The 13,632-nt window shown below is 44.4% G+C and overlaps 1 protein-coding gene across 2 annotated transcripts; it reads left to right on the top strand.

Moving 5' to 3' along the window:
• The first annotated feature begins 797 nt into the window (after positions 1-797).
• Positions 798-12,547, top strand: cmya5 (cardiomyopathy associated 5). Of its 2 annotated transcripts, none has more exons than XM_018668528.2 (14): positions 798-1,067; positions 1,990-2,620; positions 2,774-5,674; positions 8,181-8,276; positions 8,492-8,710; positions 8,829-8,851; positions 9,115-9,239; positions 9,354-9,488; positions 9,804-9,950; positions 10,135-10,276; positions 10,396-10,529; positions 10,617-10,734; positions 10,826-11,002; positions 11,178-12,547. In XM_018668528.2, the coding sequence occupies exons 1-14, from the start codon at positions 952-954 to the stop codon at positions 11,428-11,430; spliced, it is 5,217 nt and encodes a 1,738-aa protein (XP_018524044.1). In that variant the 5' UTR covers positions 798-951; the 3' UTR covers positions 11,431-12,547. The 2 variants fall into 2 exon arrangements, with proteins under 2 accessions (XP_018524044.1, XP_050931132.1); XM_051075175.1 differs by lacking the exon at positions 798-1,067 and adding an exon at positions 1,593-1,712.
• The last annotated feature ends 1,085 nt before the right edge of the window (positions 12,548-13,632 follow it).

Here is a 13,632-nt window from a genome sequence, read left to right as displayed (position 1 = left end):
TGATTGTTTCATTATATTTTTGAGTCCCATGAAAAGCCCTCGCAGTTCTTGTCAAGGCTAATAAGAAGTGCCAAAATCATATTAAAACTGTACACTGGCTTCTGTGTTTTGCAGGTGTCATCCATGATCAAATGTAACACTTCCTGACCCATCACACTACATTATATTTGCTTACTTAGCAGTTAAAACTTAAGATCAGAGATTTTATCCACAGGAACTCTGTGTACAAACATTGTGAGCACAACTACTATCATTTTGTGTCCTGTCGGTTCCTCAACTTAATGCTGTTTTTTCCTTCGTCACCAGGAGCTCTGACGTCATTCAGTACACAACAGTTGCTTGTGATTCACAGGCCTTGGGAACGATTATACAACGAACGAACCTTTTGTTCAAGTGTTCTCTGCAGCCTCCTCTGGCAGCCAGTGTGCTCACTGGGTTTTGTCTGTGGTTTGACGCCTTATTACACCTAGTTTTATGACCTCTGCATAGTGCCAGCACTCCTAGGGGGACCACAGGGGTACTGTTTCAGCACAAGGCCTATATTTAACCCAGCAAAGGGGATTTTGATCTTAAAGTCACATTGCCTCAGTCAGCTGTTAGACACTGGCACGCACCAGGAGCAACTGAATTTTCTCAGATCTGTAACAATCTTTTATAATATGTTGAAAATCTAAAATTCTCTTAAAGTTATGTTTGTGTGCTTAACTCAACAGCAAGTGAATCATGCCCACTTTTTCCCACTGCTTTACCCCTCTCTATCTCCACTCCCCTCTTCTTCATTCCCCACTCTATTTCTATTTCTGTCCCCCGCTGAGTCAGATGGACAGCTCCCAACTTAGAATGACACAAACAGGCAGACCAGCCCTTCCGAATTCAGAACGTCCGAAAACATCAAGAGGACTCTAAAATACAAAAGAAAAACAACATCGGGCGCTGGAGGATATCACAGAGATGGAGGAATGCGAGAGCCTGGACTCTGAGATGACGGAGCTGCAGGAGTTTCAGTGCGAAACTTCAGAGGCCGCCAGCCAGGACGATGAGGATGAGGTGGAGGAGCTGCGAAACAGGTGCTTTACTCATTCATCTGGACATACACTGAATAACCTCAGCTGGTGGATCACTTTGTCTTTGTTTAAATAGTGGTGGCTTTTCTGCTGGGAGATCTCACCATGAGATTTACTGAATAGAGTCTGTGAGAAACCACTGGGCTTCTTAGCTCAGATACATTTTGCTTTAGAGAAAGAAAAGAGAAGGTACGTTTTTATCTCTGTTTGGAGAGGTTTAACAGTGGTCTGTTCATGTCATCCAACACATTTTATGATCATCTGTCCATCAGCTCATACAAGGAATTGTCAGTGTGGCACTACAGGACCGGCTCTATTCAAATATATGATATTATTCACCATCCCATATTTTGCGTCTCATTTATCATGTTTCATACAGGGGTGCTCTAGCTATCCTTGCCATGTCATAAATAGTAGAAGACACTGATATGTTGGATGTATCTGAGAGGGCCAGGCATCTCCTCTCTAATATTACAGGGATGACGCTTTGGGACGTCACCTTGCTGTAACCCTGCGGGGACTAAGCTGTGCTCATAGCAGGAGGGACAGCTCAGAGCGTATTTGATCGTTATTTTTTCAGCTCATCACCTGCATTGGCAGCCTGGCACCAGGCACCTGCGTCTAATGCTGGAGATCTACACTTCTCAAGTAATCATCTTGAGAAAAGATCAGCGGGTGTTATCATGTTTTCAGCTTAGATTTTCTAATTTGCTTCAGTGCTGCAGAATTTTAATTTTGGCACATGTTGCTCAGATATGTTTTGATTTGATTCATTGGTTTGTTCTCTGCTTGCATTTCCATGAGCTGTGCCAAAAGGATCTCCTCTTGCAGTCAGAGTGTTTAGTCATGCCCTTCCTCTTCTAGCGAGCGGCACAAACAGCCTGCTCTCCTTCCTCTAACTCTGTGCCATTCCTTCCTCCTTCAGTCTGCGAGAGGTTGTCCAGGACCAGTCGGTGAAGCCCAAACTCCAGTGCTTGATGGTGGATCCATCGTTCTCCATGGTAACAGTTCAGAGTGAGGACAGTGGTATTGTTTGGGAGACGGCCTCTAGCCGCTGCTCTACTCCCTGGGCCTCTGAGACGAGCTCTATCTCTGAAGCCTACAGCATGGAGGGCTCCGGGGCTGCGGGGAAGATCACCATCGTCTTTGACGAGGAGAAAGTGGTCCGGAGGAGGACAAGGTCTGGGGGAAGGAGCAGCAGGTTGGGGGACAGGCTGAGCAGACCCGGCAGCTCGAGATCAGCTTCGGCTCTGGGGGTGGAGAGGCCGGAGATGGCGGAGGTTTCTCTCCCCAACTTAAAGCAGGAGAAAACCGAAGCAGAGCCGGACCTGGAGGAGATCAAAAACAAGGATCAGCAGCTGTTTAGTTTGATTTCAGAGGGTTATGAGATTCTCAACATCAGAGTCCCCTCCAAACTTCCCACTGTGGATGAGGAGGAGAGCACAGAGCTGCAGGACAATTTGTCTTATCTGGACCAGACTCCCAAGATCAGGTCCCGAAACCACCATGACTGGAAACAGAATCATGTCCTGCCAGAGGAGGGGGAAATACTGGAGGTATCTGATTGATTATTGTGATGGGATCTTTAATTTCTAACACTACATGATTTCATTTATTCTGTCCTGCTATCCACATAAATGAATACAATAAATTGTCCAATAAAATGACTGTTTTTTTGTATATTTAAACATTACAATGTCTCTCCACAGCCCTCAGAGCAAGATTCCTCTCAGCCATCAGCAGATACAGAACACGGACACACACCCACTCAGAAAGAGAGCACCAGTGACATCGACTACTTTGAGAAGTTTACCCTCTTGGATGAGGTGGTCCCTGGAGAACAAGCTCCAGAGCTGCAGGAGGAGGCAGAACAGCCTGCAGTGAAACCCAAAGCAGAGGAGCAAAAACCTGCTAAAGAGACAGCATCAGACAGCCCCTCTGCATCAGAAGACTCCTTCGTCTTTGTTACAGATGTGGAGATAGTCGGGGAACACCTGGATGAGGTCTTCTATGGAGAGGGAGCTCCTGCTGACGCGCTGCAGAGGAGAGACGACGAGGACGAGGCGGAAGCCAGGATGAGGTCGAGACGAGAGAGCCAGAGATCGATGAAGGAGAGCGGCTCAGTACTGTTCGGGAGCGAGGAGACCACGCTCACGCCCATCTACATCTCCCCCGGACCTCCGAAGATCATAGACCCCATCCTCCTGGAGGAGCCCACTGCCATGTCCTTCATGTACTCTGACCTTTATGAGGATGCCGTTGGCGAGAGGAGGAGGAGCGATGAGGACTGCTCGGAGGGAGAGAGCGTGGCATCTGAGAAGTCTTATAAGAGACGTTTGTCAGATTCAGAGGAGGCGGACGGGTACCTGGAGAAGTTTATTTTGAAGGATGAAACACCCACAGTGGAGGTTCAGCCAGAGTCACTGGAGGATAAGAGGAAGGGGAGGATGATATGGTCACAGAGTAAATTTGACGTGACAGGATGTCTAACAAGGGTGGTCAGAGAAGAAGACCAAGACAAGACAAAGACAGAGGCACCAAAGACACAGGAGGTCAGTGCTGGAGACAGGAGTGAAGATCTACAATCAGCAACATTTGAAGAGAAAAGAGAAACAGTTACAGCAACAAGAAAGGAGACGGAGCAAGTACAACTCTCCATGGTGACTGTAGAGCGTGCACTCAGGGAAGCCTCAGAAGAACCAGTTCAGGAGTCTAAAGTGACAGAGGATCAGGAAGTGAAACATGAGGTGAAAAGAGATCAGACTGAGCATCCTGAGAGCAGCACTGATGAGCCTCTTCCTGAAATTCAGGAGGTGGACAGAGAAGCAGAGAAGACAGAGAGAGAGAGTGAGGAGCATCTGAAAAAAGATCACAAAAGAAGCATTATTGAAACCGAGCAGCCACGTCAGACCCAAAAAGTGGCAGAAAAAGCAGGTGAAGTGCCTGTAAAACCTACAGAGGATACAGCAGGAAAAGCACCTGAGTTGCCACAGACGGACATTAAATCAGAAACAGAAACCACTGAGAAGAGTTTGTCTGAAGAGGCACCTACTGACGCTAAAACGGTGGCTGCTCGAGAGAAAGTCACAACTGAGGCCAAAGCAGAGGGCTTGGTTGAAGTTAAAGAACCTGAGACAGTACAACAGGAAATACTCACCTCGACGGAACCCTCAGGTGAGATAGAGACATCAGTTGAGATATCACCACGTAAGGAAAAAGAAGCAGCAGAGGACGTTCCTGAGGACGTCGCACCTGTCGAGGTTGTCACCGACTGTGACTGCGCAGTGCAGGCAGTAGTGGAGGTGACCGAAAAAACAGTGAATGAAAAAGAGATTCAAACCCAAGTTCAGATCGATCTTCAGGAGGTGACGAGCGCTGAGACAACAGATGTTCAAAGAGCAGCTCTCGAGGGAGGAAGAGAACGTGAATCTCTGGCAGGGGATACCGCAGCTGAGAGCCAGTTACCTGAATTCATCACCGAAGCTGATCAGGAGTCAGAGGTTAAAACTGAGATTTCAAATGAGGTAACTGAACCCATGATGCCAGAAGACATCAAGACAGATTCAAATAAGAAACACCATGAAATCCTTGAATCCCTGCAGTATCAACAAGAGGCGACAGTAACTGATAGCGAATTAGATAAGACTAAGCTGATAAGTGAAGTCAAAGCTAAAACACCCACAGAGGACACTGGTGCTGTTGTTCAGGAGATGGTGAGTGTAGGCGACGAGTTAATCCTCCTGGTTCCCAAAGGACAAGCTGTAGAGATGGACATTAATATTGGTCAGTGGTCGGACAAGACCACAGGTGACGCAAAAGCTCCCCCTGAACCTGAGAGCACGTGTGAACATCTCGCAGCACCTGAAGATATGCCAGCACCAACGGAAGAAACGACAGAGCCTCAGCTGGAGGCAGAACCAGAAGATCTACCCCGGGAGTACTCACCACCTCCACCTGTGGTGAAGGCTGAAACAGAGGAGAGGAAGATGGAGGAGGACTTAGAAGAAGATGAGGGTGTCTTTTCCCGTCTGAGGAGCTTTACTCCTCAGGAGGATTTATCTGGCCTGCACAGAGAGGATGTACTATCAGAAGAAGAAGTGGATGTAGAGCAAAAGGCGGAGATGCACAAGGTGGAAGATGCTCCAGAAGAAATCCTTAAATGGGATGTAGGTCCAGATATTGATCTGCACAGAGAGGATTTAGAGCAAAAGATGGAGCAAGATGAGGTGGTTGCAGAAGTGCCTGCAGAGGAGCTCGAATATGAGGTCATATCTAAACAGGATGCAGAAGAGATGCCAGAACCTGAAATAAAGAGAGATGAAGAGAGACCAAGGCCTGCGTCTGGACAGGACAGAGAGAAGAGGATGGAGGTGGGGATGGAGACCGAAGAGAAAGCGTTTGATCTGTCCCCGGAAGAAGAGCTTATTGAGGCTGACTATGAAATCATTGATGCAGAGGAGGAGAATCAGGCCCGGCTGGCCGCTGAGCTGCAGGGGATGGACTGGTTCTGTCTTACCTGTGGATGTCTGCTCTCAGAGGACGACTGTGCGTCTGGAGAGCATCACAGCCACGAGGTGACCGCTGTGGACAAAGCCTATGAGGAAATCAAGGTACTATACTAAATGCATGTACTGTATATGTTGTGCATATAGTGCTTGTTTTAAATTCCACTATGTGTTTTTTAAAGGGGCACTCCGGCAATTTTACATGAGGATCAGTTTACTTGTCGTGAGGATGTTATCAGGGCTATCTCACATTAGACTTGAGTTTTTCATCTTTAAAAGGAAACATCATGGGGTGTGGAGTTTGAAAAATGTGGGCATACATGTCTAACAGGAGATTATACTCAGTTGCATTGTGGGAAATGTAGGATACAGTGGTTTTGAAGCTTTAGCACTACTAAGGACTTGGCCTCTGCTGTTATTCCTTTTTTAACCTGCTCATTGTAAGTCCCCCAACTGTATGAGAGCAAGCATACAAGCATGAGATGGATACAATAAAACGTACACTTAAAGGATAAACAGGGAAACCCATTAAAAAGTTGTAAGTACTTACTGTGGACATTAGTTCACTGATAATTTACCACCTCTATCATCATCTATTTATTATTATTAGGCATTAACAAGTAGAAAATGAATGATTTTTAACAGTACTTATTGCTTATTACTGTATTAACTGCAATGAATTAATCTGCCTCTATTGTTATGTGACATTAACAACTGGTATGTACACTGATACTACACAAATGTATAACTCAGTAAACATATACAGATCATTAATTATCTATCAAATAGTGGACATTAATTGAAAATTTTAAAAAATGCATTCAAAAGAACAATTCAAATTTATTTCCTGTCTTTCTGTGAGCAAATATTATTATTTACAAAAAAAAAAAGGGGGGGGGGGCGAGGATAGCTAGTTCACAGCATCTCCCAGATGTTTGATGATTTTAGCGGGCTGCTGCTGAAATGACGCAGCAACACTTTTGATGACTGCTACTGTGCTGTAACCAAATAGCAGCTCATCATCATACACTTTACCAGCATTATTACAACACACGGTTATGATTATCACACACTTTACTGGCATTAGTTTGGGTCATCATATAATAAACTGGTCCTAAATTAGTCGGCTATAACTTTTCCATCCATGCTGGCGTGCTCTCAGGCTGCTGGCGCATTGAAATGTCGTGATGTAATGCTCCACTTTGATCGGTGGAAAGGTCCAGTGTGTCATCATCAAGCGGAGGATGAGATGTGATCTGTTCACACACACTGTTTTCCCCCTGCTGTCCCTCTGGGTCAGCACAGGGTCAGCCATCTCCATTTCTTAAATCTTTATTAACATTTTAGCACTTTCTAGCAATCTTAAGAAAATCCTGTTGTTTTCTTTTGCCTGCAGTTTGTCAAAAAGCCAGTTTTTAACCTGGAAGTTAATGGTCAAACTTGCCTCATTAAAACAATTAGAAAAAGCTCCTCACTCAGTTTGTTTTCTGTAAATATGTGAGGATACATCAGACAACATGAGTGAAGTTTGATGAACAATCACAGTAAAGTCTCTGGCATCTAATTTGGAGGAAAGCTGGAACAAACTGAGAATGATCAAATGTCCTTTCCAGATGATATCTGAACCAGGTCTACTGCATGTGTGATGCTGTATTTATGTGAAACATTGACAGCTGGACTGTAAATAAGACTAAGATCAAAGCTATAATGCAAGTCTGACTTCAGCACAGAGAAGTGCAGTCTATTCAGACGCTCCTCAGAGCGGAAAATCGATCCTGACAAGTTTACCAAAACAACTGAGCGAACCCTGTATCCAGTCCAGTTCTCTGAGCTAGAATGTATAATACACCTCAGCACCTCTTCATACATGGATGTGTGCAAGTGCGCGCGCACACACACAGTCTCCCTCACACTCTCACACATGCTTTCCCGCTCTGAGTGAAGCAGCAGTCAGCTTCAGAGGGAGCAGGGAGAAATCAGTGACCACAGCTCGACCTAGTTAAATATGAGCTGTCAGTGTTGGGGTGGTGAAAGGGGACTACCACCGTTCTTTCTCCTGTAACATCCCCTACCCTGGGTGATTCCCCTTAAAGCTGCTATAGGCAACATTTTTACCCTAAACATTAACCTGTTGCAACAACAACAGAAAGGAGCATCCATCCCCCGTTAACCCCACACATCAATCAGATCGCCTTCATAAAATTCATGTCGCGACAGCCAGGCTGCTATTGTTATCACCTTGTGTATGTGTGTGTGTTTGTGTCATCATCACAAAATGTGTTCCTGGAGACCTACCTACTGTAGCAGGAACTGCCACAGAGGCAATTTCGACTACTTTGGCTGGTGTTGTGCTGACTTCTACGTACTTGTGGTTTGCACTGTCAACATGTTGACAGGCGTCGCAGCTGGTGTGACCCCACCGCAAGACGGTCTCAAGTTTACATATTGCAGCTGATGGGAAATTTTTGATACAGAGCAAATGATGAGTTGGTGAAGACTTTTTCAAGTTTGGTGCAAGTTAAATATCATACCTACAGAGTTTCAATGATGATCTTTTACTTAATTGTATTGTGTGTTCAGAGGATTTACCTTGACTGTTTGTGTGTAACAGGAGAAGCTGAGTGACTGGATCTCAGAGCTTCAGGGGAGGTCAGAGAACATTGAGGACTTGGTGTCTGAACTGGAGCTGGCCTACAACTCTGTAGAGGTAAAGCACACTCATTCTGTGCCATTCACATTTAAAACTCGTCAGCCATAATGCTTTTTTTGCTTGTGATCAGAATGAAAAAAATAAATCAAAATAGACATAAATCAGAATGACTAAAGCCCAGCATACAGCGTGACATTTTAGCAGGACATAATTTTACCTGTGAACTTGTGAAATCAAACATCCATCTCGGCCGTCACCCTCCTCCCCACCAGGACCAGTGTGTGGAGAGCGAGGCGGCGATGCAGGCGCAGAATGAGGAGATGATGGCTCTGGTGATGGAGCAGTACAACAACATGTCTGTCAGCATGGAGGAGGAGAAGAAGGCCAAGCTGGAGCAGCTGTACGACCAGATCGTCTCCTTCCAAGAGAGCATCGACTCTGCCAAGGCCACTATAGAGACCACATCCAGAGAGGCTGAGACTGATGCTCGGGTGAGTCCTGAGGCTTTTGAGATCGATTGTTCAGTGGTATCATGTTTGGCCAGTGGTTGGTGATCAGGGTTTGTGTCAAATTTCTGATGAATCCCTCTTCACTCTGCTCTCCTACCAGTCACCTGAAGACATTCATGCAAGGTAATGTGCCCTCAGCGAATGGAGTGTGAGCTAGTGTGCTGTCCTAACAACTATATAATAACATATTACTAGATACTGATAACCAGTGCAGCATGCTGCTTGACCTGCAGGGCCATAACCTTGGGAGTATGCCAGTGTGCTGATTGAATTTAATTGTGGGTGTAGATTTTCTTTAACATTCTCCAACCCGTAGCAAAGGAGGGTTCTGGCATTAACTTGAGGTTGCGGTAGCCTGAAGCTAAATGTTACGGTCATGTGTTTAGGCTCAAGGCAGCTCTGGACTCTGCTATGTCACTGGAGCTGGGTCCCAAAGGACTGCTGGTGTTTGAGGACTACGCCAAGGGCAACGCCTCCAGCTCACACCTCGCGCAGCGCAAGGGAATCCCAGGTAGGTTTGATACGAGCATAGCTTTACAGATGCACCCAAATATTACACAGAGTCTGGCGCCATGTGCATATATGTGGCAGTTATGAATCTTGGATTGCATATCTCCTACCTCAGTACCTCAGAGGCCCACGCTGCAGCCCCAGGAGCCAGGCTCAGCCACCAGTACCAGTGTCACTGTTTACTGGAAAGTCAACCCTGGAGATATCATAGACTGCTTCCAGGTCTACTGCATGGAGGATCCACATGGAGGTAAATGTTTTCAGGATGGTATTTAGACTGAAAAAATGGCCAGAGATCTGTTTCTATCATCTTCAGTCTTACACCACTTGAACTTGATAAAAAGGTAATATCTCAAAGAATCTCAGGGGAAAAAATGATTCATTCATTTGTCTATTTATTACAGGTCTTTTATGAGCGTTATACTAGTTTACTGTACAATCCTCTAGTATTTATATAGTGGGTAAAGTTTTTTTAATGTAATATATTAATTATAGAGAAAATTACAGAAGAAATAATCTCCCCAAAGACTTTTCAAGATGCACTGCATACTGTTGTTGTCCACAGCTGTGTCAGAGGAGTACCGTGTGACAGTGAAGGAGAGTTACTGTGTCTTGGAGGAGCTGGAGCCTGACAAGACGTACAAGGTGTGGGTGATGGCTGTCAACTATACAGGCTGCTCTCTGCCCAGCGAGAGACTCGTCTTCACAACTGGTCAGTCCATGCACTGGATACGACAGCTTTTGTCAGATAAAACTGGAGGCAGGATTTTCAAGAGGAGTTTAGATTGAAATAGTCTGCGTTTAAGGGTGTTTTCTTGTTGAGTTGCATATGACACATCAATGTTTATCCAGGCAGCAGCCCACTATTATTGTCTTCCTTGTTCTCTTTCTGGCAGCTCCATCAGTGCCTGTGATTGACACAGAGCACTGTACTGTCATGTGGGATTCGGCCACGCTGAGGTGGCAAGAACAGATCTCCAGACAGAGTTACACCTTGGAGTACTGCCGTCAGTATGAACTGGAGGGGGAGGGGCTCAGGTGGGTCTCAAACACATTGCTGATCGCACCTGGAACATAATCTCATACAAGAATTCCCTCATACTTTTGGCTGAGTAAGAGTTTATTTATATATATGTGTGTGTGTGACATACTCCTAGATCCATCTCAGGCATCAAAAGCTGTGAACAGAGGGTTCTCCTGCAGCCCAGTGAGAATTACCTGTTCTACATCAAAGCTGTGAATGAGGCTGGAGCCAGCGAACAGAGCGAGGCTGCACTCATTTCCACAAAAGGTAAAGAAACCACACACTTAAGTGTTTGGTTTTTTTTTTTTCTAGCTGTTTTTATATTCTTTTTCTGTTACTTGCTACTCTTTCCAGGGACGAGGTTCCACCTGCTGAAAGCCTCAGCTCACTCTTCTTTGGAGCTGTCAGTGGACCAGACCACCCTGCACTATCCTCAGGACACATATGAAAACACACCATTCACAGATAGACAGTGAGTTTAACACAATCACCTCCTACCTCAGAGGAGACGTTTCGGGGTATGGATGGATGTGTAAACCAGAGTTTGTTTGTGTGTTTTCTAGGTGTCCATCCATCCTGGGTGAGTTGCTGCCAGCACGAGGGCACTACTACTGGGAGACGATTGTGACAGGAAGTACAGCTTACAGACTCGGAGTGGCGTACAGCACAGCCAATAGAGACAACTCACTGGGGGAAAACAGCCTGTCATGGTGTTTGCAGTGTATCCCTACAGCATCAGGGTATGCATAAACCCCCCCACCCTCCCATTTTCTAAGATACTGCCCACGTTTTGAAAATATTTATTCATTAACACTAGCACATATTGTTGTAATGTACATATTTTTTTATTATCTTATCATTGTTTTAGTCTAAAAATTCTAAAATTTCCACTTTTTGGTCTGTCTGTGTTTCCAGCTGCAGGTATCAGTTGCTCCACAATGACGTTCAGACCAGTGTGTTTGTGATTGAGATGCCTGAGCGAGTGGGTACTCTGCTGGATTACCAGCTCGGTCGTCTGTCTTTTTACAATGCCCAAAAAGGTCAGTTGATAGGCACCTTCAGCCAGCGCTTCACCCAGCCTTGTCACCCTGCTCTGGCCCTGGAAATGCCAGGCAGTCTGGAGGTCTGCATGGTGCCAGAGGTGCCAGAGTTTACCAAGGACAGCTAGCTCTGCTGCTACCTGTCTCACACGCTGAAGAGTTTACAGTTCATGTTGGACATTTGTTAATTTGAATGATCTTACTTTACAGTGATTAAAATGACCACTATTGCATCACCAAGAAGAGCGCAGATATGATGGGACATAAAATATACTAACATCCACAGTAAAGGTAGAAGACACAATGGGGTCCCATTTATTTAAAGAGACCCCATTGATGGGTTTGTGTGTTTTTTAAGGAAAAAGGAACTTAAATTCAAAAACAAATTTTCTCTCATTTTTTGGCGACAGAAATGAATCGGTCTTGTAAATATCAAAAACAGAGCTAGTGCAAATGAAAGATGAAGGTGTGCAATACAACTGATTGAAACTGAGTGCCTTGAATTTTTTTTTCACAGGAGAGCTTCTTGTATTTTCTTTTTCATCCAGGGAGAAGTGAAATATTATGGATCATTGTGTCATTTTGATGTGATGATGTGACAGTTTTGTACTTTGTAAATGTTCTACGATTTATTCATCCTCAGTTGTCTCCTCTTCCTTCAAACCCTTCACTGATAGACACTGTGAGTAAAGGCTCTAACAACACACTGAAGTCAAACACACTTTGTATCGTCATAGAGACAAACAAGCAATAGTTGCAGTCTTTTGTCACCACAGAGTTTAGACAATGAGCTTTTATCTCCAAAAAATATATATATACTGTAGCACTTTTCGAACTGTGTTTCATATTGTGAATAGGTCTATTTTGTGTAAATAACCTTTGTAAACAGATGTGATCAGTTCTCTGTTTTGTTATGTGCGACTGATGGCAAACACAGATCAACTGTTTTTCTTTTCCTGTCTTGTAAACTGATTTTCTCGTCTGAGCCTGAATGAACATGATTACTTTTTCTATTTGCGCAAGTGGACTGATTATTTTTGACTCAGCTCATTAGTTCTCTAACTTACCACTAGAGGGTGTCAGGACTCCATTAGCTGTAACACCATCTCAAAAGCTTCCAAAAATGGATGTATCTGTCCTCTGAATAATGTATGACCAGTTATTTCAATCACCTGAATGGACATGGCGCGGTATATTCTGTACGAAGTGCAGTGTCAAATAAAATGATCCTCAATTATAATGATATATATTTACATTATATATCATATTTTTATGTTTTAGTTTTCCTCAAAATACCCTTTTCATCATCCAGAACACTTACCACAATGTAATATGATGAACATTACTGGGTGTAAACTTTGATACATAAATGAAATATGCAAAAATGTGTTTGATTGATTTACCGTCTTTTACAGCTGAAAGGTTCCTCAAGCCGAGATCAGTCGAATATATTTCTGCTCCCAAGTCTAACAACCTCTGTGAAATCAATCATACATTTAGAATTCCAGATGCCTCTTAATGACATACAGCTACTGTGGATTTGCGGTCCATACACCTCACTGACAGAGCAACATGGTTTTCCAGAGGACATGTCATTTCACAATTATTATGTTACTATTTTTCCAGGCACTCATACCTTTTTTTTTTTTCCTTCCCTCATCTCTGACACCTTTCCTCATTTCTGGGGAAACAGAGAGGGGAGGGAGAGTGAGAGAGGAGGAAGAGGAGTTGAGGGCGAACACATGCAGACCATCAGGGAACAGCTGCGGCACTATTGGCCCACTCAGCTGGAACCTGATGGAAAGCTCTTTGAAAAGTGACAGCCTCGTTTATACTGGAACTGACTCTTCTCTATCTTCCTGCAGTGGAGAACACTGGGTTGGGAAGCTGGAACAACATTTTTATTGTAGTTGAATTCAGGAAGGCTCTGCTCCTCCAAGTGAGGACTCGGTCACACTGCTGCGAGCCGGAGATGCTGCAGCCCTGTTTTTATCCCTTCATCTCAACACCAGACTTCTTTGACATTATTTTTTGATAAGGTTTATTTGACAACATATTTTTCTAACCCAGAAAAATAGAAGAATGGGATGATAGTAGTGTCGTAAAATCACCGCAGTTGAAAAGGTGCAACCTGGGAAGATTCGTTTTTAAGTACAAAATTGACAACAGATCCAAATGTGCTCTCTATTTCCTGTTTCTGCACCTACTGAATAGCCAGCCAAGAGAAGTTTCAGTAAGTACTCTCTCACACACATGACCAGTGACTTGGATAATATCTAATTTGGAGTATACATAATTTCCTCCCAGCTTATTTACTCTCCTTTTTTCCA

The sequence above is a fragment of the Lates calcarifer genome, linkage group LG13, assembly GCF_001640805.2.
Source record: "Lates calcarifer isolate ASB-BC8 linkage group LG13, TLL_Latcal_v3, whole genome shotgun sequence".
Taxonomy (NCBI): Eukaryota; Metazoa; Chordata; class Actinopteri; family Centropomidae; genus Lates; species Lates calcarifer.
This window is presented reverse-complemented; position numbering and strand designations above follow the sequence as displayed.

Coding starts and splice junctions, on each gene's coding strand:
- cmya5 (XM_018668528.2), top strand. CDS start 952: ATGGAGGAATGCGAGAGCCTGGACTCTGAGATGACGGAGCTGCAGGAG. Junction 8,711..8,828: donor AGGCTGAGACTGATGCTCGG/GTGAGTCCTGAG, acceptor CTCTCCTACCAG/TCACCTGAAGACATTCATGC. Junction 9,489..9,803: donor CATGGAGGATCCACATGGAG/GTAAATGTTTTC, acceptor TGTTGTCCACAG/CTGTGTCAGAGGAGTACCGT.